We start from the raw sequence: 23872 nt of genomic DNA, 5'->3' as shown, positions 1-23872 counted from the left end.
ATTTTAATCACCAACCCTTTACCAAAGCAAAGCCCTTATTAAATGTTTCCTTAAAAGGTGCTGTGAGAAGCCGGTTCAAAGACTGTAAAATATGATGTCCAGTGATGCCATATTGATGTGCATGAACACGCAGCCTTATGGAGGGTGAAGGACACATGCAATCTTGGCCTCATATTTCTAATGGGCTTCCCTTTCAGCAGTCTGGTGAGAGTCGAAGCTGCAGGGACAGCAAAAGTGGAGACTTGTTAAATCTAACGTGGACAATAGCTTTGGGGGCTGAATATATTTGTTCATGAAATCTTAGAACTGTTTCATACATTCCAAATTAAAAGCAAGTATTCTTGCAAGTCTCTACAGTGTCTGCAAAATGTGACCTGGGAAGCCTAAAATACCTGTAATAAGGATTTTATAGTACTCGTGTTATACCCAGAGCTAATTACAGTCTCCTTTGCATGCTAGATTTTGAGATATTGAAGTGACTTTCTTATGATCTCTGTTTCATTAAGTCGTAACACTGGGTGGTGACTGGCGGGGTGGGGGGTAGTCCAGCTCATGTTGCCATCATAAATCAATGTATGCTTTGCTATTTTAAAACCCTTAGCTTAATCATTACCATAGGTGATCTAAGGTAGCAGATGAGCAAAGACTTCAGTTGCAGAGCTCTATATAGCCCTAATAGTCAAGGCAATGTTTGTTTTGTAAGCATAGATACATTTCTGCCCAGCACTGAAAATGCTTCTATTCCAATAATTGTGAAAGGGTATGAAAGGCTACTCACTGGTCAAGTGATATCTGTGACTTATCCCATTTCCTGTTCTGATAAGAAGCTTAGACAATTGCAAAGAATGTTTGTCAGAAGCAAATCATAGTAGCCAAGGTCACCCATCAAATCTATTTAGAACTATTTGAAAATTATGGACAGACATCTTATCCAACCACTGCTCCTGAAAAATCCAAACAGGGAAATGTGCTACTGCATTGGAAGGACCATCCTGTCCTCAAAGATGTATTTATGGAAGGGTAAACCAGGTGCTTGTGCAGGGCAGAAAATGTGAGGAAACAGTGGTGAGTGCTACTGGGCATTTTGGGGATTAGGAACTTCCTTTTTGATGGTGTGATATGAGTTGGTTAGTTAGTTAGTTTTTTTGCAGGTGTAGAAAAGGGAAGAAAGCATCTATAAACATCACTTAACTGTCCCTACCTACAAACAGTTGACTATTGAGCTGCAATCGGAAATGTCCTTCAGCTGGGGCCTCCAGAATCTTCTTTGGAAAGTCATCCACCCGAAGAGACGTTTCCTTGAGATTCCGTTCAGCATGTACATAATGCCACTGGTTGTCATTCAGGGCTGCAGGAGACTGGACGGTGATGCCTACTGGACCATTTCCAACATCTACTGTGAAGGTAATCTCCTTAGGAGCTGGAAATAATAAGGTGAACTATGTGACTTTCTGCTGTGTGAAATAATATGAATCACAGGACGATTAATTGATTTTGGTTGGCTGGTTGGTGGTGGTGGTTTGCAAATAAACAACCACATGATATGGTTCACTTCCACTCTCCATTATAGAATCCTTGCTTATAAATCAGATCACTGGTAAACTATTTGCATTTCATGAATTTTAATGTACTGTGTTGCTGCTCATCTCTCTGTGTTATTAATTAGTGCACATGGTGCACAGTCACTACTGTAGGAACAAATCTTGGAAGGAAGAATAACCATAAGGGCTATGAGAGGGAGGGGGGAGGGAGGGAGGGGGGTGAAGCCTCACAAAGATTTGGAGGCCCACAATTAAATCTAGCATAGATGCTACTGCTTCCAGATTGTTCTAGGTTTGGGGGGGGGGGGAACCCAAGATGAAAATCAGGTGAAATCATGAATAAGTACAGCTTTAGAATGGGAGCAAAAAGAATGTGAAGGTGGCTTGTCTTAATGGCCACTCAATCATATATTAATGCAATATCAAAAAATAAAATAAAAAATGAACTACAAATGAAAATTTCCAGGATCAGTTGGTTTTCAGGGGTCCAAATTATTTCCTGAAACTCATTGCACAGAGCCTACTCTTGCATTTTCCCCAGTGTCTAAAGTACTTACTTCCCTTCTCTAGAGCTAGTTTGGGGCATTTTGTTACCACCCATTTTTCTTTCCAGCATCGTCCCTCTTCCCTGAGTAATAAATGGAATGGATTGATAGCTTAGTAGCAGAGCACATGGTCTGAATGTAGAAAGCCCCAAGTTCAATCACTGACCTCTCTGGCTAAATGAACTCTGGAAACAGTAGGAAATGCCATTCTCTGCAGTCCTAGAGATTCACCTCCAGTCATTGTAGACAATAATTGGCTAGATGGCATTATGACTCTGACTCAATATATTCAGTATTTGATGGTGTCACTGTGGTATGCAGCTGTTCAGACTCAGTTATAAGATATGATGTAAGCAATTCAGAACAAGGGCAGGAGACATTGGCCTCACTCTGAATTGACTTTTGCAAGAACAGCAACATAGCTATTTTGTCTTCCCTATGCAATGACATCATATAGTCAGTTCAGAGTGATGCTGTGCTTCCTATCTTCCCACAAAAAAAATATTGAAAGGGAGGAAATTTTTGCAGCAACAAAAGCAAGCATTTTAGATGCCCTAGATTTTTGCAATTGATTGTCATTTCATATTACTGTCAAACTAAATTTTATATTTTTAGAATTATTAATAGTGTGCTAATATATATTAGCTAGGGATGTGGAAAAATAAATTATTGAATATTTGCAGTCTTTCAAACAGTGTGAAGGTCTAAGATCCATTCAAATTTGCTAAAACACTAACCACTTAAAATGTCACACTTAAATTTTCCTCTTTAAAATATACCTCTTTAAAAATATACATCCTTTTTAAAATAAACTCAGTGGGTTCTCACCCTTAAAAAGAAGTGAAATAAATTTAGGGGTTTTTTTTAAGAGGTATAATCAATACATGTATTATTCTGCTTATTAAATCACTAGTGGATGCTTGAACCTGCATAACCCAACTTTGTAAAAACTGAACAGAATGAAAGGAGGTTATAGAAACTTTGTATTCCAAGCCAAAGCAGAGAATCTTACAAGTTAGTTAAGAGAAGATGTGCTCCTCAAAAGATTTATTCCACAAAATAAATCTGGAACATATGGCTCATAGAAAAAAACTTAGCTACAGAAATAAAAGAAACTAAAAGAACTGAGAACGACAACAATGCTCTTCTCACATATCTCTTGATAAAACATAAACTTGCTTGAAGTGCCTCAGGATTTCTTTTGTATTCTTATTAAACTAGGTCTGCTTCCATCTGGGAGCACTTGTTAGCACCACTCACATCTTTTCTGGGTTGTCTGAAGTGAGTCATCTGGTGTGTGAACCATGTCTGCAGGATCAAGGCCTGTGATGTAGGTCTCATCAGGATCAGATTTGGGGGTACAATCAAATCCAGTGCTGAGTGAATAGGGGTTGAACAGGCAGCGTGGCAGCAGAAGTCAGCTGTAACCCTGTCCAAAAATGGATAGGCACAGCAGGCTCAGAAAGCAAAGCTGAGCCAAGCCTGCTATCCCCTCCCAGAAACAATAACCTCCCTCTGACATACTTCCTTTATGGGAGAGCCTGGAGTGAGTTCGGTCAGGGAACCCAAATTAGTCTCAGCATGGCCTCATTATCAGTTATTGGGATAAGACTGAGCCATGAGTCCTGGCATGGCTACCTCTGTTAAAGCACCGTCTCTGCAGTAATTGGCTCCTCTGTTCATATAAATAGGAGAGGTCTTCCATCAACTTGGCCTCCTGCTGCAGCTCCACACACCATATCCCACCTAATTTCCAAGGGTCTCCCCAGCAGCAGATGGGGAGATGGACAGAAAAGAGATTGAAGAAGGAAGAGGGAGGCAGGAAAACTCCAGACCATTAATGTGAACAGCTAGGATTTAAGCCATGGATTTTAGTAAGTGGAGGCATGTCTAACTCTGAATTGGTTCAGGGTGTATATTTGAACCCTCAGTCGCTGATCTGCAGACTACATACAAAATATGGCTATTCTGCTGCAATATTATTTAGCTCAAAGAAGCTGACAATCTATCTTCTAATGAAATCACTGGTTCCATATTTGCCCACATTTTACACCAGCTGATTCGTTATTCTTTCATCAAAGTGCATGCTAAACTATAATATTGATGGATTGCATTATTTTGACATTGTTTTATGTCAAAGCCTTGCATTTTTTGTAAAAAAAAAAAATGGTCCTTGAGAATGAAATATAGCACACTGAAGTATCAACCAAATAGGACTTTGATGTGCAATTAACACTAAAGCATACCTCATTACCTAGTGATAATGCACCTCGGCATTTACCATGGGTTTAATGAATCAAAAGGCCTTAGGGGCCTTATTTTATTAAATTTTATGTTGAAGTTATTATAACCATATTATGGAATGATGGCACTTCATTCCACGTTTGTTCAGCCTGATGGAATTTGGAACAGAATGGCCTTATTGCACTCCAAAGTCACAACACTGTTCTCCTCACATCCATTTCCATTAATAGGCTAAACTAGCAGAATAAAAGATAAGGTAAAACTACCAATAAGGTATTTTTCTCTTTTTAACGTGCTGGGCAGTAATTGCAAGTCAGTCCCCGAGTGAGGCTGTGTGATTGACAAGTGACAAAAAGAACCATTATGACCGTCTGTGTGTTTTGGATCCCTCTCACTTCATGTTCATTTGCATGCCAACTACTTTCCAAAGGCATCTTGCATAAGTACTGTTTGTCATTGGCCAAAACCATCTAATACCAAGAGAGGCAAGCAACTGATAACTGAGCTGAGGAATTTTTTCTTCCCTTGACTATGGAGAATTGAAGCATTGCATACACACATACAGAGAGAGTGAAAGAGCACCTACACACTTTAAAAATGACTACATAAGTTTCTGAGAAGCCCCCTCCTGCTACTGCTATGACTGATGCCTTGATCATGTATGTGCTCACCAACCAAACAGCTACTTTGCCAATACATCATATATGACATACTTTCCTCCCAATCTTTTACTAATAATGCCATGACAACATCAAATTCATTTGCTTGACCAGTGGCCCATCTGGTCCAAATGCCCCCCAGTTGTTGTGTGCAGAGAGGCAGTTATGGGTAACTGTGTCCGAAAGGAGGCCTTGTTCAAGTGATTGTCCCATAGTCCACCATGAAACATGTTCATATGTGACCAGTTTTTACTTATTCCCTAGTGATGCTTTAGTGCACATGAATAAGATTATGCATACTCATACTAGTGTGTGTTCATTCTGCTTCTTTGTATAATGGTGAAATTATAAGCAAATGTAACAAACAAACAAAATCCATTTTGTAACACAGAGAACTTTACATGCAGCTGCTTGCCTCCTGCTCCCATTAATGAGATTTTTAACTGGCTGCAATTATTATACTTCTTACTTCATTTTGCATTGCTATTTTGTTGTATTTTATTATCATTTTATTGCTTTTTCTTTACCGCTGTTAGCTACCTTGAGCACCATTTGCTGGAAAGAAGGGGTACATATGCAACAATGAAATAACAAATAAATAATATTTGATAGTCAGCCAGAAGAATGATCAATTCTCAAGGTGCTGCCAGCTGTAAAACTGAAATCATTCTCAATTCTTGCTTATCCCACCCAGTCCTTAGAACATTTCTCCTAGAGTTCGGACCTCTGCAGTTTTGAAAACCTAATTCCAATCTCTAAAGTACCACCACCACCACCACCTTTGTTGTTGTTAAACACACCTTAATTCCTACATATTTTTTTTTAAAAAAGAATTCAATGCATTCAATTGCAAATTAAAATATAATTCAATATATAAAAGGATGTAAACCAGCAATAACAGACATCAGTTCCCAAGCCAAGAAAATAACTCACTAGAAATATTAAACAAATGGGCAATTGCACACACCCATTCTCTGATGGTTAGTATGAATATTGTACCATGATATCAGAGTACACACTCACAGCTTATTTCAACTCGGAGAAAGTCTTTCATCCCCAGATTTTCCAAGAAGACCCCGGACACAGCTGTCGTCTTGAAGAAGAAGGAAATGTCTGCACTGAATTCTGCGTGGAAGGTGGGGAACAGGAGGTAGGATGCCTCAGTGTTGAAAGAGGCTGCATTCCAGAACTGTCCTGCAAATAGCAACAACCTTCTCTATAGTTAACCATAAGCAGATAGTGGACAAAAATGCAACAACAACAACCCAAAGGCGCATCCTTTTAGCTCATCATAAAAAGACATAGCCTACAGAAATGAAGCCAGCTGTACTAAAGGAAAGAAAACACAAAATACACAGAAAAATGAAAAGCTATGGATGATACCCAGCCATTGTGCTAGCAGGAGCCTGTTCTTAGTGGAGCACAACAGCTGAAGGCATTGGGTCTCTTTCATTTTGCTGAAGATGCTACATGACTACTGTTATCATTATGCACAGTGACAGGTAAAACTTGGCATGCAATCACCTGCCACAATGTCAGCTCTCCGAGTTCTTGTCTTAATGTTATGTTGGATGTCATCCAATGGATGCACAAGTAATATACTGTATATGCCGCACACAAACTTATACACAAACCCCAACTTTTTTTTAAAAAAAAAGTACTAACAAGTTTCTTTTAAAATGGTCCAACACGTGCCTTTAAACAAGCCGGACAGTGATATTATTTTTAAGAGTCTGGTTTTTTTAAAGTGGAATTTATATTCAAAGGAATCACACATAGGTCTTGTGTAGCCAGGAAATGGATACTGAAAAGGGCTCGTACTCACTATCTCCATAGCAACGCAAAGGGCCAATTCTCCACACAGCTTCAGAATTAGGTCTATTTGTGTCGGTGACAACAATCTGGTTCACAGGCAAGTGTTCTTTGAAGGAAAGGAAGCCAGTATCATTGGTCCTGGATATATATATGTATATATAAAAAGGCATATGAATAGAAGCTGAAATAGTTGTTTAATTATTACTTTGATTTCTAAAAGCATGTCCAGTGGATTTGAAGTATATGTAGATAAAATGCATGTAATAGCTAATTAACACATGGATAAGCAGTTAAAATGTCTGACATCTGACATCTACTCACTACTCCCTCCACCTCCATTTTTATTTTTGCAAACAGTCTGATTAACCAGAGTAGAAATTGGATATGGGAATTCTGTATAAATGCCCATTTTTGGTTCCCTGGAGATGTTTCAGGATCCCAAGCAAAACCACTGTAGATGACTCTAGCCTGTGTAAATGTCAGGGTAGAAGTACTCTTTAGCGGCTTGCTCCTATTAGCCATGGTGTCTCTGCAACAGCATAGAGGAATAGAAATCATAAAGCAAATGCAGTGCCAGCTCTCATGGTATTCCACTATAAAGTAATAAGCAACACACAACCTGAAACAACCATTGGCAGGGTTAGAATTCCAAACAGGTAGCTGAATCTGCAGTAACCAATTTGCAGCATGCAATATAATAAGGGGTCAATACATAAGGCTTTTCCTTAGCACAAAAGAGAACCAAGCAGCTCTTCCCCATTTGCCTGGAACAGGGTGCTATTTCAGCAATGATGGCACAAGTAATTGATGCTACTGGCAGCAATCATTTAATGCATGTCCGATTGATGCACAGTCATGCACACACTCATTGCTGTCAGCCTGGAAGTGACCCTAAAACAGGGCAGAATGGGGTGGAACGGGACAAGGCTTATGTACACTCAGGGATCAGGAATGGAACCTTCATGCAGAATGGTTGCCGCTTGTACTTCAGTGGTGTTACACAATTGCTCTGTAACTCCACACCTTGAACTGTTGAAACCAATTTAATGTAATGTTCAAACACCTGCACCAGCTGAAACTCACAAATGGTTTTCAAACATTGCCAAAGAGAATCCATTTCAATCAAAATTATGTGTGATGCCTTTCAGTGATGATTCTGTGTGATAACATATCCACATATAGTAAATGGCAACCTTTGTTGTAGGGTAGATGGCCAACTCATGTCCCACAATTCTGGCCTTTGAATTGTGCTTCCCCATGCTGTATGGTAGAACTGGTGCTCAGAATTACTTGGTTCCAGCATCCAGCTAAATATTTGTATGCTGGAAAGCATCAGTGAACCTATGCTGTGCACTCCAGATCGGGAGAAGGAAAATGCACATCCTTCTGTTGTTGTTTTTTTAATGACACAACATAAAATAAATCTTCAGCAAATGAATTACTAAATATTTGGCCACAACTCAGAAGGAGTGAGAGTGGAGCTTCTGTTTGAGTTTGCTACATTTGGGGGGAACAAGCTGGGGTTATCTACATTTTTAAAAAATGGTGGAGAAGAAAACTTTCAAGAATTATATTTTTTTAAACAACAAAACATCCAAAATGCCATCAGCAACGTTGCCTATGATGTGGGTGGTAGGATATGCACACACACACACACACACACACACACACACACTCCATAGCAATGAACACTCAGTCTGGTATACACCAAGTATGAGGAACACATATACCTGAAACAGAGGTGCAACCTTGAGTTAACATGTGAAGATCATGGTGAGGAAATGAGAAACAAACAGGAATTTATTATGCAATAAAGTATTTATGTGAAAAGGCCCTTAGAGGACATTATACTCCTTAATGCTATCCCATATAATTTGATGTTAGCATGTCTCTCATCTGGCATTTAGATAAGATCTACAAAGTTTTAAACTGCACATGGAACTCTAATGAGAATTCAACACCCATTCAACTATTTTAAGCACCTGGGAAGTCAGAAGAAAACAAAATAGGTTGTTACAGTGCACATGAAATTTGTGTATGAATTACACAAATGGAAGTCCCCCGTGCTAGGTTTGGGACAGACTAAGGAGCGGTGGAGGGAAAAGAGCCAAAATGACAGCAATGCAAGCAGATAGTTTTAGAAAGCAGAAGCCTTTCTGCTATATTCTATGATATTTGTGTGTGTATCAAAGTCTTTATAACTCAAGGTAGCATACCTGCTGTTCCAGTCTCTTGTCCCTTACTAGCCATAGACCTGCTTTGTTTCAGCAAGGTTAATGTATCATGTGCTTTCAGACAGCACCTTGTCCATGCACACCCAGAACTATGTGCGACATCCAAATGGTAAGGAAATTAACTAGTCTACTGGGCTGAACTCATTACATGTTTCAAATGTGACCCACTATTTCAGATTTGCATTAAGCAACTGAATAAGCAACAACAGAGTTATTAAATGACAAGTAAGAAATTGGGCAGCATCCTTACAGAACTATTTTTTTTTCCCTTCTATGTTGATATTCAGAAAAGCTCATTCTCTGTATTCCAAGTTCCTACAGTATTATAAACTGGTCATGTCTCTAGATGTGATATTCACAGTCTCTCCCCTCCTGCCCAACAGATGGTAGGGTAGTGGTGTCATTAAATATAATTTCATCCCTTATGGTACCCCTATTGGTATATCTTCTCCTTTTGCATTAATGAAACCTCTAGTGGGTAGCTAGGCTCAGTGGCATAGATATTTAATGAAATTTGTGAAAGATACAGTACACTTGGAAAATATGTACTATCAGCAGATGTCTGCAGCTATGTAAATGGGAAACAAGCCAATAAAACAAATCCTGAAAGTTTGAGACTAGCACACTATAGATGATTAAAAATGCAATGGAAGATAGCTTAATGAGATTCTTCCATGCACCCTGTAGCCATGGAAGCTTCTGAAAGTTCAACAAGCATTATAGTAAACAGGATGCTATAGTTAATAATGGAATAACTGTGGTGTTAGAAGGTTAATAACATTAAGGTCAGGCTTATCTAGAAAGCTCAATAATCCCAAATGGTGGCTAGCATGTTATCCTCCATATATTGGTTGACTTAAACTCCCATCAGCCCTGGCCAGCACAGATTATCAGAGTTGGAGTTCAGTCACATTGGTGATTCACAGGTTGCCCATTCGTATTCTAGCTCAAGACCCTCTTGTATCTGACAGAAGGAAACACAAAAACACTAAAAGGTCTATCAGTGCAGGTTGGTATAACAATGCAATTGCTGCTTATTTACTTTGTTACCCACCTTAGTGTCCTGATCAGAAACAGCCCTACCAGTAGTGGAATGCATTCTAATAAAATAATAGTAATTCTGAACATCAATTCTATCATACTAGGGAAGCACAGTTCAAAGGACACATGATTGTGACAAAAGCAGGACATGAACCTGGGCTCTCACTTGACTTCCAGAGTGACAAGGGGTCCTTTGCAAACATATGGCCAAACAAGATATGTTGGTAACTGAGTGATTGTTTTATGGAATTAAATTCCAGATGCTGGAGCTCCTGAAGTAGCTGAGTGGGAGGGCATCTGCCTTGCATGCAGAAGGTCCCACGTTCCATCCTTGGCATCCCTCCAGATAGGACTAGAAGTGAGTCTGTCTGAAACTCTAGAGAGAAATTGTCATTGTAGACAATACTGAGTTAGATGAACCAATGAATGGTCAGAATCAGGGCTTGTCCATACTTCCATTTGTCCCACCACTCTTCCCTGGGAAAACCCAATCTTTACCGCTGAATCAGAGCAAACCTCAATCAGCTTTTCTCTGGATTGGTGTCTGCTCTGATTTAGCGCTACATGGTGGGTTTTCTGGGGGGAAGTGGCAGGGGGAAATGAAAAACTGCTCAGGCCCATGCCCAGAAAGGATGGGACAAGTGGAAAATCACTCAGACCCGTGCTTTCTAGGCACAGAGCAAGCACCCATCTGGACAAGCTCTCTGTATAACACCACTTCTTGCGTACATCTCTTCCTAGATCAGAACCATGTTGTGGGGGAGGGAGCTTTAACATTTTGCCTCCACTATATTTCTGATATGGATCTCTCTCCCCTGTGCACCTATTGCTGCTTATCTGCACAGGAGAGAAGCTTGTATTGGTGCCAACAGTGAGTATGCTTTGAGAGTCTGCTGTCTTGCAAGGCTGGCTTCACATGTATATGCATGCCTCAAATCCTCTGAGACTCCACAGGGATTCCTGTGATGCACTTTCCATCTAGGAGAACTCTTGCTGATTTCTGTCTCAAGCAATGTTAAAGAAAGGGAAAAGGTGAACGTGTCTTGTTCACTGCTCATCTTTGGATATCCATTTATGCCTACTCTCTGTTTCCTGTTTCTAAACCAGTCACTGATCCATAAGAGGACCTCTCCTCTTAATCCATGTATGCTAAGTTTACTCAGGAGCTTTTGGTGAGGTACACTGTCAAAAGCTTTTTGAAAGTTTAAGTACACAGTGTCAATTGGATCACCTCTATCAGTATGCTGGTTGACACTCTCAAAAGACTCTAATAGGGTAGTGAGAGAAGATATGCCTTTGTACAAGTCATTCTGCTTCAGGAAGACTTGTTAATTAAACTTTTAACCATGCTTTCCACCACTGCAACACTGAGCTCGTTCCCTTATAAAGGAAGGAATCCTGCCAGGGTGGCCTGAGGAATTCAATTTCTGTGCATTCTGATGTATATTGACCTGATAAACACCTCCCAGACTAATGTGCAGATCAAATTGCAATTATCTCTTGGATTTTGTAAGCAAATGTGTACATTAGAATAAAATATAATTAAAAACACATACATGGGGATATATTCTTGTGCAGATTTTTTAATAAAATATTTCAGACTAATGTGGAAGCCAGACAGAACAGACACATGCAAAACTGACACTGATTGATATAGATGGCAAATTATATCAGTGCAGCATAAATCTGTGGTGAACTAAAAAGGGGGGATAGTGCAGAAATAGACAATGAACAAAGCACCACAGTCAAAATTATCTGTGATATAGAATGGCTTCTATGGTAGAAGAAAGAGATAGATGGTAGCTATTCTATATATCACAAATAATTTTAACTGTGGGGTTTTTTAAATTCATTTTCCAGTTCTACAAAATCTATTCCCCCCCCCAACTTTACCATTTTCTTACTGCATTATAATTTTTCTGTAATATAGGTCAGGTGTCAAAACTGAAGAATTTTTATTCTTCAAAGTGTAACAATTTGAAGATGGGAGAGTTTCTACTTGTTATGTGCTGTTTTTCAGCTTTCTTCCCTTCCAAAAATTCCAAACCAAATACTGTATAAATTATTTAACTGAAGGTAATGTGCAGAAACTTATACTTTGTGGAACTGCTTTGCTCAAGAGAATTATATATTTACTGCAGACAGGTGCATGAAACCAGAAATGAAAATGCATTCATACAGTATATACACAAGGGTCATTCCCACGCATGGAGCTCTTCATTCAATTCAGTGAAGGAGACCAATCTGCATTTCAGGCAGAAGAGCTGGCAAACCCAAAGGTATATACTTTCCCCAGAAGTTGTTGGTGTTCAGGTCTTGGCTTGCCTCTGGGGGTAGAAATTCTGCATAGTTTGGGAATGCCCATCAAGAATGTCGTATATGCCTTTGTAGTCCTAGTTTGATGCAAGAGTGATAAAAAAAAGTGCTCTTGGTCAACCTTCTGGAAATTAACTGATATAGAGCTGGATGCAGACTAAAAAAATACTGTACTGAAACCTTAGGCCATAAAATTGTATACAACTCTCTTTGAAGGTCTTCTGGGTTAGTACTAGCACTGCAATTTCAAAGCAATCACAATGGAGACCCCAAAATGGGAAGCACAGAATCCACCCTCTTTTATTCCTACTAAACTTGCACAACCCTTTTCATAAGTTTACGCATTAATTTATTCACTTCTGTTTTATTGGTGTAGGGCAAATCTCCATAGTTACCATTCGTCCTTATCTGCATCACAGTTACAGAAGTATCTCAGATCCAGGCAGCTTTCCTCCAGTCCACATGCACAGCGCTGGGCTCCAGGAGGAGACCCTCCCCAGTAAGGATGCTTCTCATTGGCTCGACCAACCCACCAAACAAATGGCATTCCATCTGGGGAAACAAAAAGAGCAGAACTGCCATAAGAAATCTGCAGTCAGAGAAATCTGTCGTCAGAAAAATCTGAATCGAGAAAAGATGTAAGAAGTTCTTGTTCTTGCTACAGCTGGGATGGGATATCATTCTGCATCTGATTTAAAATAAACATTGGAAATCTGAAGGTCAGCATACTGAATCCAATGTTTCAAATTTACATATTCAGCCATACCTAATATGTTTTTGTACATCCTGATCTTAACTAAGAGAGTGGTGATTTCAAAGCATCCTGTGTTTTAAAATATATTTAAATGAATGATATCACCAAACTACATCCCGTGTTTTAAAATATATTTAAATGAATGATATCACCAAACTACAGTGGAACCTCGGGTTACATACCATCCTACTTACGAATGCTTCGGGTAACGAGCTCCACTAACCCAGAAGTAAATGCCCCTTTGTTGCGACCTTTGCCCCAGGATGCAAGTGGAAGTTGTGCACCGGCGGCACGGCAGCAGCAGGAGGCCCCATTTGCAAAAGTGCACCTCATATTAAGAACGGTTTCGGCTTAAGAACGGACCTCCGGAACGAATTAAGTTCGTAACTGGAGGTACCACTGTATTCTCTAAAATGGGAAAGTTACCGTATTTTTCGCTCTATAAGACGCACCAGACCACAAGACGCACCTAGTTTTTGGAGGAGGAAAACAAGGAAAAAAATGTTCTGAATCTCAGAAGCCAGAACAGCAAGAGGGATCTCTGCGCAGTGAAAGCAGCAATCCCTCTTGCTGTTCTGGCTTCTGTGATAGCTGCGCAGCCTGCATTTGCTCCATAAGATGCACACACATTTCCCCTTACTTTTTAGGAGGGAAAAAGTGAGTCTTATAGAGCAAAAAATACTGTACTTGTTGTATCACAGAGGTATATAAAACCATTTAGTTCCCAGAACAATTTGAGGAAGTGCCAAAAACAGGCATGGCAAACGTGGTGCTCCCATCAGCCAACATGTCCAATGGCCAGGTTGGAAGTACCATGTTGGCTAAACTCTGGTCTACAGGAGATGAAAATATTTGTAAGGGTAGAGTTTCTAATCAAACACTGCATTTTTTGAAACCCATATAAAAAAAGAATAACTGCACATTCATTATGCACATTAACAGAAAGCCAAAGTGGCAACCCAGTCAGATGGGTGGCATCTACAAAAATAAAGTTGCTGTTATTAGTAGTGTAAAGTTCCGCCAGGCTTCCTTAACTATGCTGACAACTGATGGAAGTGGGTAGAAGGAAAGTTTGAAAGTAACTGCAGGACTTCATTTGAGACTTCATTTTGGTAAGGCTAAGTTTCAATGTTGACTATGGCCAATTCTAAATTGTGTAGGGTGCCTGTGTTAGTACAATTGGCTCCCTGCATCAGATGTTTGCTCTCCAACGTGTGGGGCTGCCATGGACAGTGCTATGACAAACAGATCAGAGCTAGAGGCTCCATCCCTCATTGAGTGAGCAGCATAAATATTACCAGATCTACTTGTGTATCTATGCACACATCTATACAATGTGTTGTGTTAAACACATGATCACAGAGCTCCAAATATGAGGATCTTTATTTGAAATATTTTGCACACCAGACACTATTGCAATGGTCATGAATACTATTAGAATAATAGAATTGGAAAGTTGGAAAGGACCCCAAGGGTCATTTAGTCCAACCCCATGCAATACAGGGATCTCCTTTCTTGAAACACCTGTATTACATTTTGGAGACATTTAGCAATGGCCAATAAATACCAATATAAACTTGCTTGATTTTAACTTGACTAACATAGAATAAAAAATGGCTTCTACAGCTTACGCTGCCAACACATGAATATAAAATAATACAATCAGTGCTTTTTTCCCTAAAAAAATGTTTAGGGGTACTCTCATTTTCCTACTCATATTGAAATACAGTCCTCGATGAGGTCAAACTTAGATTTATAAAATATTTAGGGGTATGCGTCCCCCTGCGTCCCCCCAGAAAAAAATCACCGAATACAATTATTAGTTGTACATTACACAGCCCCATGTTGCCCAGAGTATGCACAGTTCCTAGAAGAGATATAGACATAGGCAGAGATATACCTTATACGGAGTTTTGCGACAAACTTTGCAGAATGAAAATAAGACTAAATAAATCAGGAAAGGTAAATAGCTGGAGTTTGGGCCTTGGGGGACTGTAGGTGAGTGAGATCCATGAAATAAAAAAGGCAGAAAGAAACCCAAAGCCATTGAATGAAAATTTTCCAAAGATTAACATTTCGAAATAGAACTTTCTGATCTCTACTCCTCAATTCATTTATCAGCTATAAATGTAGCTAGGTATTGATACATGAAAAATAAAAGAACTGGCATGCAAAAATGATTTGAATTTTATGCAGGCTAGCTTCTAGTCTATTGAAAATGTTAGCAAGAGCTAATTGCATTATACGTATTCATAACAACATTTTTAAATAATAATAAAAAACATGAAACATGAAACGAGGTTAATTACTAATTGCAGTGGACTAATTAAGAGAAGCTTCAGCAAACCGCTCAGTCAGGTTTGCATTGCCCACCGCTTTCCCACAGATCCTATTGCTTTCAAATTTCAGTATTGCAAACAATGAAACAAAGAGAGAATAATGATTATCAGGTCATCACAAATTAGGAAACAAGGGCTTTGCCTAATGCCCAATGGTACTCATTATAAAAACAGAAAAGACGACAATATGAATTCCCCTAGCATATATCTTTCAGTTTTGCATTTTTCGAACTTGTGAATACAAGTTGGAATATTAATGTGTATTACTGTCAACACGTTCTTTTAAAATTATTGTTGTATACAATTACAGCACAGAGAGAGAGAGATGATGGTATGCAAGTGGATGGCAAACTATGATACCTTCCTATCCCTTTCTATGCTGGGAACCAATCATCCAGCTAGCAGGGGTGCGCATCAGAGTAAGAAGAATCTTACTCTGGAGCAAAATGGGAAACCTCAGAGGTATTTTGGGCTTGCCAGAGGCAAAGTGGAATCTCTATGAGATGGTAAAATTCAAAGGGAGGAACCCTGAAGTGTTCCATGGCACCTCATCAATCCAGACATACACAGGCACAGGCACACATACAAAATGCTGCAGAAAAGCAGTTGCTGAAAGTGAATGTATTGTGTTTAAGCTTACTATAACACCAGAATAGAATAATGAGGGAAGGGAGAGCAGACACCAGTGTGGGGAAAAGGTATAGAGGGAGAGGTCTTTTGTGACAGATCAGTACATTGTGAAATCAAAGGCAATTTTACTGACTAGTGCTCTCCAATCCCAGTGCTTTCAGGAAGGGAATAGCTTTGCAAGAGCAAATCTTATGTCTCTAAGTTTATGGATGATGTCAGGATGGGAATGAAGAAGGTTGAGAGGAAGAGTTCCTCTGTGACTAATCAGAAGGAATTGTTTTACTCAAAAAGTAAACCCATTATTTCTTCTCACCACAAAATAATATTTAAAGGAATAATAATAATAATAATAATAATAATAATAATAATAATAATAATATAATTTATTTTCCCCCAACCACTCTGGGCGGCTCCCAACAGAATATAAAAAACACGATAAAACATCAAACATTAAAAGCTTCCCTAAAAAGGGCTGCCTTCAGATGTCTTCTAAAAGTCAGATAGTTGTTTATTTCCTTGACATCTGATGGGAGGGCGTTCCACAGGGCAGGGCCACTACCAAGAAGGCCCTCTGCCTGGTTCCCTGTAACCTTACTTCTCACAGTGAGGGAACCACCAGAAGGTCCTCGGAGCTGGACCTCAGTGTCTGGGCTGAACAATGGGGGTGGAGACGCCCGCACAAATGGCCCAGGACCAATTCATCTGCAGTCTGGCAGGTTTCTTACTCAAGGAAACTTTTCTCAGGCATATTGCTTACAGAACACTTGGGGAGATTAAGGAATTTCCATCCTAAAACTGTGATGGCTGCCCTTGTGGGACAAGTATTGCAAATATTCTTCTGGAAATTGGGGGAGCCATGCCTCAGAAGGGACAAATTTTAACCAATCCTGCCCCATATTAAAAAGTTATAGATCCTGTTCTTTTTTAAAGCAAACCAACTTTAACGACAGCCAGCACAAAAGCCTCTGGACCTATTTGGCAAGTTTTATTCACTTTGAAAAGGCTTCTATACCTGCACATTCCATCCACTTCTGTGGCTGTTTATAGACTGCTGAATTAGGGTTTAAGCCAAACATTGTGGCTGGGGCACACTCCTAATTTATACCTACTAGTGCTACCTCGTTTTGGAACCAATTGATATTCTGTAAGATGAGTCTTTCTTTTCCTTGAAGGGCTAACAGGGGGGGAAAAGTGCACCAGATCCTGCCTAATCAACTGTTTGCTATGCCTTTTATAGAAATTGCAGGAACATCCAAGTGTATTTAGGATTAGCAATCTAATTTAACTGACAATTTAAATAGACACGACAGAAGTTATCTGCCTAATTAAAAATGTGCTAATTCGGGGGAAGACAATATTTAGCTTTAAAATACAACTTTGTGTGGCTATTAGGAAATAATGGTGAACATTAATCAAAGTCAAGCTGCATATTATTGCCTCTTGGATAGGATCATTAAACTAGAGCATAATCATATGATAAACAGCCATCGCTAGGGTATTAAGAATGAACAGTTTTATAACGTCTTCTCTGTGTTTGACTATATCTATTTTATTGTACTAAACCAACCAAAAGATATATGAAAGTCTTTGATAGTAGTAGACTTGCCAAAGCTTGAGTCATTTAAAACCAGGCTAAATAGAGAACTTGCTAATACACTGGAGGGAACTATCTGACAAAGGATAGGGAATAGACTTCTATGGTCTAATGTATCTTTTTAAGTATCTCTTGTAGCATCTGATTCTGCCACTAAGAAATGAAATAGTAACTCACTTGAACTGCAATAAAGAGAGGAATGAGGGTCATAGAGACCCTCATATAGGTTCAACGAAGAACTTTAACACATGCTTTAGAAGGATTTAATTATGCTATTCCTTGAGTATATTTGCTTAACATGCTGTTCAGAAGCAATATAATTATACTGTTATGTTTTTGTTGCTCCACAGTGTGCCCTCAAATATGCTTACCACAAACACCTTAAGCGGACCAAAATAAAAACAAAAGCTCCAGCAAAAAGGGTCTGTTGTAAGGCACTGGCTCTCAATGGCAAAAGATACAACACACGTGCCACCTACCTTTTGCGTAGACCTTAGTAAAGCATGACTCAATTTATTTAACACAAGATAGCTACCCAACATATATGTATTTACTATATGTATTTACTTTTACATGCTTGGAATTTGCCAAGTCTGTGTGTAGACATAACAAGTTTCAAATATAAATTCTTAGAACAGTTATAACACAATTAACATCTTGGAGATTTCTCCTCAAAGATGGCATTTTCAAGGATCCACAATCCCTTCACTGCTTAAAAAAAAAAAGTGGCATCTGAACTCATAGCAAAAAGGGATAAACCTTTGAGACATTAGGGAAATTTCCTTTAGTCAAGAGAAGAATAAATAATTTTCCTAGCTGACTTATTTTAAAAGTGTATTACCTATGCTTTATACACTATTGCAGGGGAAGCCCGATATGCTCAAGATCAGGCATAGGCCAACTCTGCCCTCTAGATGTTTTGGGACTACAATTCCCATCATCCCTAGCTAACAGGACCAGTGGTCAGGGATGATGGGAGTTGTAGTCCCAAAACATCTGGAGGGCCAAGTTTGCCTATGCCTGCTCTAAATCTTGTTGCATTCCAATTCCCATCAGCCTCAGCCAGCATATTTAATGGTCAGGGATGATGGACTCTGGAGCACAGGGGCGCACGCACGCGCACACACACACACGGCAACCTCTACACCACTCCCTCAGGCCCATACTGTAGGGTTGTGTGTTGGATTCAGCCAAAGCCTGAGTTTTGTACCAAAGTTGGCTGATTTGGGGGAACCTGGGCATCAGTTGACTTGGGTTAAGATAGCCCCAGTTCACCACAGGATGGCACAAAGTGATTCAGGGCTGTCAGGGCATAGGAAGGAGAGACCAGAATGGACAAAAATAAGTAGAAACCATGAAAAAGAGGGACCTCCAAGGCTACCATGTCTTCATGGGACAAGGTAAGGGTGAGGATGAGTGGATACCTTTCCTGCACAACCTCTACCTCTTCCTGCCAAGCCTTTCCTTGTCTCCTCCACCTGAACCACCACCACACAACGAGGCCACTTGTGAAGGAGCAGCACCACAGCACCACCCAGGATATAACCCCATTTAGTACATGAAAGGATTCAGTCCTGCACAGCCTGAGTTGCTATTCAGAAGGAAGAAGCACTCTGCAGGATCAGACCTGCCTGCTCTTGGTCAGGAACAGGGGAGTAGGAGATGCAGCACAAACATAAATAATACTTGTATTTGTCTTACTCCCTCATTCTCAATTTTAAAGCACTGGGTTGAATTTGAAAGAAACAAATCTCCTTCTCTTCACTGAAAGTTCGAAGATATTTCTTTCTTCATGAAGAGCACATTAAGTTCTGCAAGCCACCCATGGTCTCGCACAGCAGGAATTTAACTTTACGTGTCTATGAATAAAAAACCACTTGTGGCAAAGCACTGCAGCTTGATTCAATGTTCATGTTATTTTCTGTAACATATTTATTTTGTCCAAAATAGCAGATGGAAACCAATTGCACCGATAAGCACATTAAGACTTGTTATATCTCTTCCCCCCCACCCAATTCCCATTCTATAAGACAGAGAATTCACTCATAATAGACACATTAGGGTTTTTATATCAGGCGCAGCAAAGAGAGAACTGGGCTCAGAAAAAAGAAAGCGAAGGGGATGGGAAGAAAAGAAAGCTGATACAAAAAGCAGAACAGCTATGGAGAGTTTGTTTCAACAAATGCTGTTCCACACAAGCTCTGTAGTCATCAACCCCCCCCATCCAATACAGTTTGATAGAAGATACATAACTGTCAACCCCTGACCTCTTTATTTAATTCCTGCACATGAGGAAAGATGTATGGCTGCTGCAGCAAAAATAAAGCTGCCCTAGATCTATCTTTCTTCTCTGTAACATTTAGTAACTGAAAAGCTGTATGTGATATTGTCAGACTTCTGAGTTTTCATATTTCTATAAATATTAGTCACTGAAGTGGTGTAAGAGGCTAGACATTTGGATTGCAATGACACTGTCATGTTTTTACTTGCTAGATGGTGTGCGGGAGAATGGGGGGGGAGATGCTATTTTTGTCACTATTCCTGACACATTTTGGATAAGCATTTATTTTTCATTTATGTATACCCTACCTGACAAAATAGAAGAGTATAGAAAAATAAGAAAATTGCAAGCCAGCTTGCAAAGTCACATTTTGCTATCATCTATTAGACTAACAGAATCCCTAACATGGCAATCTTGTACATATCCTCTCAGAGGTAAAATCCATTGAGTTCAATGGAGATTATTCTCAAGTAAATGGTACAGTGGGACTGCAGCCTCAAAGACCAAAGATTTTCATTTCCAGAAAAGCAACAGCTGGGGAAGGCAATCCTCCTATCATTGACTAAGGTAGTCCAGTTCATCTTGCCTGTTGTCAATGATGAGCCAACTTTCCAGCCAAACTTTGAAATATGGTGTGCTAGAGCTGAAGTCCTTGGGATTCTTGGTATACCAACAGCTATAGAAAACATATTTTGAGAAAATATTGTTGAGCTATACAGCTTGGCTGCATAATGACAATATTTAAGAATGATGTGTTACTTTAACTAGTACTGTGATAATACCATCTTATATTTAGTATACATATTTAGGCTATATGCATTTTGATTAACCTCTTGATGTTACAATTTATTATTATTGGGCAATGAACACAAAATTTGCCTTGTTTTTGTACCTGTGCTTTTTTTTGGGGGGGGGGGGAATGATATGGGTGGAATTCAATGCAGTGCTAATAGGGTATGCATGTGAGGAATGAGGTCCTCTCCTACAATAGGACTTTCCCTTTCTCCTCCCCTTGTGCACCCCAAAACCTGCTCAGGAGGCTCATCCAGCTCTACAGAGCAAATTTATAGGGTATAGCAAGGTATAGGGGGAGAAGAGGTGAGAAAGACCCATGGCATGAGCAGACCTTGTTCCGTGCATGCAACAACTTAGCTGAATCCTACACCACACATTCTTGAGTTGCTTTGTGAACTTTCTGCTTTGAACTGCAACTAGTATTCCAACCAACAGAGTAGAAAACCAGCTCTGCTGTCCCCATTCTCTATAATGGGAAATCTAATCAGCAAAGTAGGTGAAATTTTCAGAGCACAAGAGTCTCCCTGATTGTATTAAATCTACCAAATTGCAAGAAAATGGGGCCAGTAGCTTTTTGTCGGGGAAGTAAAAGAGATTCACTTTCCTCCACAATCTCTTGAGGGAGCAGATGTGTCCACTGCTTTCATAAACACATAGAACTGTAGAGCTGGAAGAGACCCTGAGGGTCATCTAGTCCAACCCCCTGCAATGCAGGAATCCCAACTAAAGCATCCATGACAGATGGCCACCCAACCTCGGCTTTAAAACCTCCAAGGAAGGAGAGCCCTCTACCTTCCAAGGGAGTCCGTTCTACTATCAAACAGCAATTACCATCATAAAGTTCTGCTTGATGTTTAGTCAGAATCTCCTTTCTTGTAACTTGAATATATTGGTTTGGGTCTTATCCTTCAGAGCAGGAGAAAGCAAGCATGCTCCATCTTCCGTGCGACAGCCCTTTAGATAGTTGAAGATGTCTATTGGTTCCTCTTTTCCAGGCTAAACATACCCAGCTCCTTCAGATATTTCTCATAAGGCTGTTCTGGGCCCTCATACCCTCCAAATGTCCCACTTTAAGTGGGGCACCCTGGAATGACATAAGCCACCCCAGCTTTTGATCCCAATACCAGATGTCCCATTTTGGCTTCTTTGGTATGGTCACACCAAAGCGCAGGACCAACAGATGTACTTTTTTGGTTCTGCGCTGTGGGTGCGAGTCAGTTGGCTCACACCAGAGCGCAGGACCAAAAAATGAAAGGAAAAATTACTTTGACCTGCACTTCGCTACTCTTTTCCCTCATTCTGTCATGGCACTTTCAGAAGTATTTCTGCTATGCTGGCGAACGAGGAGGAGGCTACATTTGCTGGTGCAGAATCTCCTGATGCCACTTAGGCAGCCTCCCTGTGGACACAGTACTCCTGGGGGGGTCTGACCAAGGCAGACTAGAGCAGTACTATTACTTCCCTTGATCGGGACACTATAGTTCTGCTGATGCAGCTTAGAATAGCACTAGCTGTTTTTTACTGCCGTATCACTGTTGACTCGTGTTAAACTAAGACCCCTGGATCCTTTTCCCATGTACTACTTGCCAGCCAAGTGTCTCCCATCTCATAATTGTGCATCTGGTTCCGTTTGCCTGAATGTAGAACTTGAAATTCATTTTGTTTGTTTGGGCCCAGTTCTCCAATCTGTCTTCAGATTCTGTCTTCAGTGGCGTTAGCTACCCCTTCCAATTTAGCGTCATCTGCAAATTTGAGGAGCATCCTCTCAATTCTTTCATCCAAGTTGTTTACAAAGATGTTCAAATGGAAGGGGCACAGGAAAGAACCCTGTGGCATTCCACTTGCAACTTTTTTCCCAGGATGATGAGGAACCATTAGTGAGCACCCTCTTTGGTTTCGGTTAGTCAAACAGGTACAAATCCACCTAACAGTAACCTCACCCAGCCCACATTTTACCAGCATCTCTGCAAAAATAACTTACCTCAAAATAATGAAGAGGTGGCCAGTTGGTGTATTTTTTTAAAAAAAAAACCACAAAACAAAACAACTTTGCAGCTTCCCATCATCTTTTCTTCTACCGAGCTTGTTTTCATCCTCTGATAGGCCTTATAAGAATCCAACAGGTTCCCAATAGGTCTAACATCATGAAGCTGTCTAGAACGCTGCCTGCTGAGTTCTGAAGATCTCTGGTGTTTTGTTTTGTTAACGCAGAGAAATGCAGGATTTTTTTTGAAAAAATACCACACAAACAAACCTTAAACAAAGCTTTTAAGTTTAAAAACTATCCTCCACTGTTGTGTTTAACAAAAACAAAAATCCAGAGCTTTTCACTGCTTTGCCAGCAACATTTGAAGCAGCCTAATTTAAGCCAACGGACTTAGATCACAAGAAAACAGAGAGCTATTCCATTCAGAAACATATATAGACAACAGGCCAACAGAGTTACACATGAATTTGTGGGTGGGGTATTGACATCACATTTTGACATAGGAGGGTAACATGATCAATTCACCCTGCTATTCAACCTACACACTGAGCCAATGTTCACTACCATTTATAGTATGAATATAAATCTGGCATGGCTCACATGGAATTACTTTGAATTTAGGTAGCAAGAACATAATTTTGTAGTTAGCTTTCAATGTTACACAGTTAGAAATAAACAGGAACTCTATATTTTTAGTAGTGCTATATTCAGAATATTTGTCAAAATTGCTTTGAAAGATTCTCTAGAGAGTCTTCTGATGCTGTTTCAGACAGCGCAGTGAAGGAAATTTGAGAGAAACTGAATCTAGCATTAAGCTCCCTGGCTCTTTGATAATTGGGCACCATAACGCAGGCAGAAACCTAAGAACTCTCAGTCAATTGGTACAAGTAAATTAAAGGTGTTTTTCACTGATGCAGAAAATTAACACATTGTTAACCCCCTGCTACAGGGACCTGTAAAAATGAGCTTCTTTTGACATGAATAGTCTTAATGGCAAGGCTAGGAAGGTTGCTGAGGCTGCTGTTCATTGACCAAATGAACAAATGATCTGATTCAGTATAAGGCAATATTAGCAGATCACTAGGCACCCCCCTGCA

The 23872-nt window shown here is 39.9% G+C and overlaps 1 protein-coding gene across 2 annotated transcripts in view; it reads right to left on the bottom strand.

Annotated features, from left to right (window-relative positions):
- The window catches only part of CNTNAP5 (contactin associated protein family member 5), a 311049-nt gene that overhangs the window by 48114 nt on the left and 239063 nt on the right, over window positions 1-23872 (bottom strand). For both annotated transcript variants that reach the window (XM_083584551.1, XM_083584552.1), the window contains 4 exons: window positions 12791-12947; window positions 6815-6942; window positions 6013-6183; window positions 1202-1420 (listed from right to left, as the gene is read on the bottom strand). In XM_083584551.1, the coding sequence (XP_083440677.1) occupies window positions 1202-1420; window positions 6013-6183; window positions 6815-6942; window positions 12791-12947 (675 nt within the window). The remainder of the gene's footprint in view (window positions 1-1201; window positions 1421-6012; window positions 6184-6814; window positions 6943-12790; window positions 12948-23872) is intronic.

Source organism: Podarcis filfolensis (assembly GCF_964270895.1).
Source record: "Podarcis filfolensis genome assembly, chromosome: 1".
NCBI classification, from domain to species: Eukaryota; Metazoa; Chordata; class Lepidosauria; order Squamata; family Lacertidae; genus Podarcis; species Podarcis filfolensis.
Note: the sequence above shows the minus strand (reverse complement) of the source record. Positions and strands in the feature narration are given on the sequence as shown.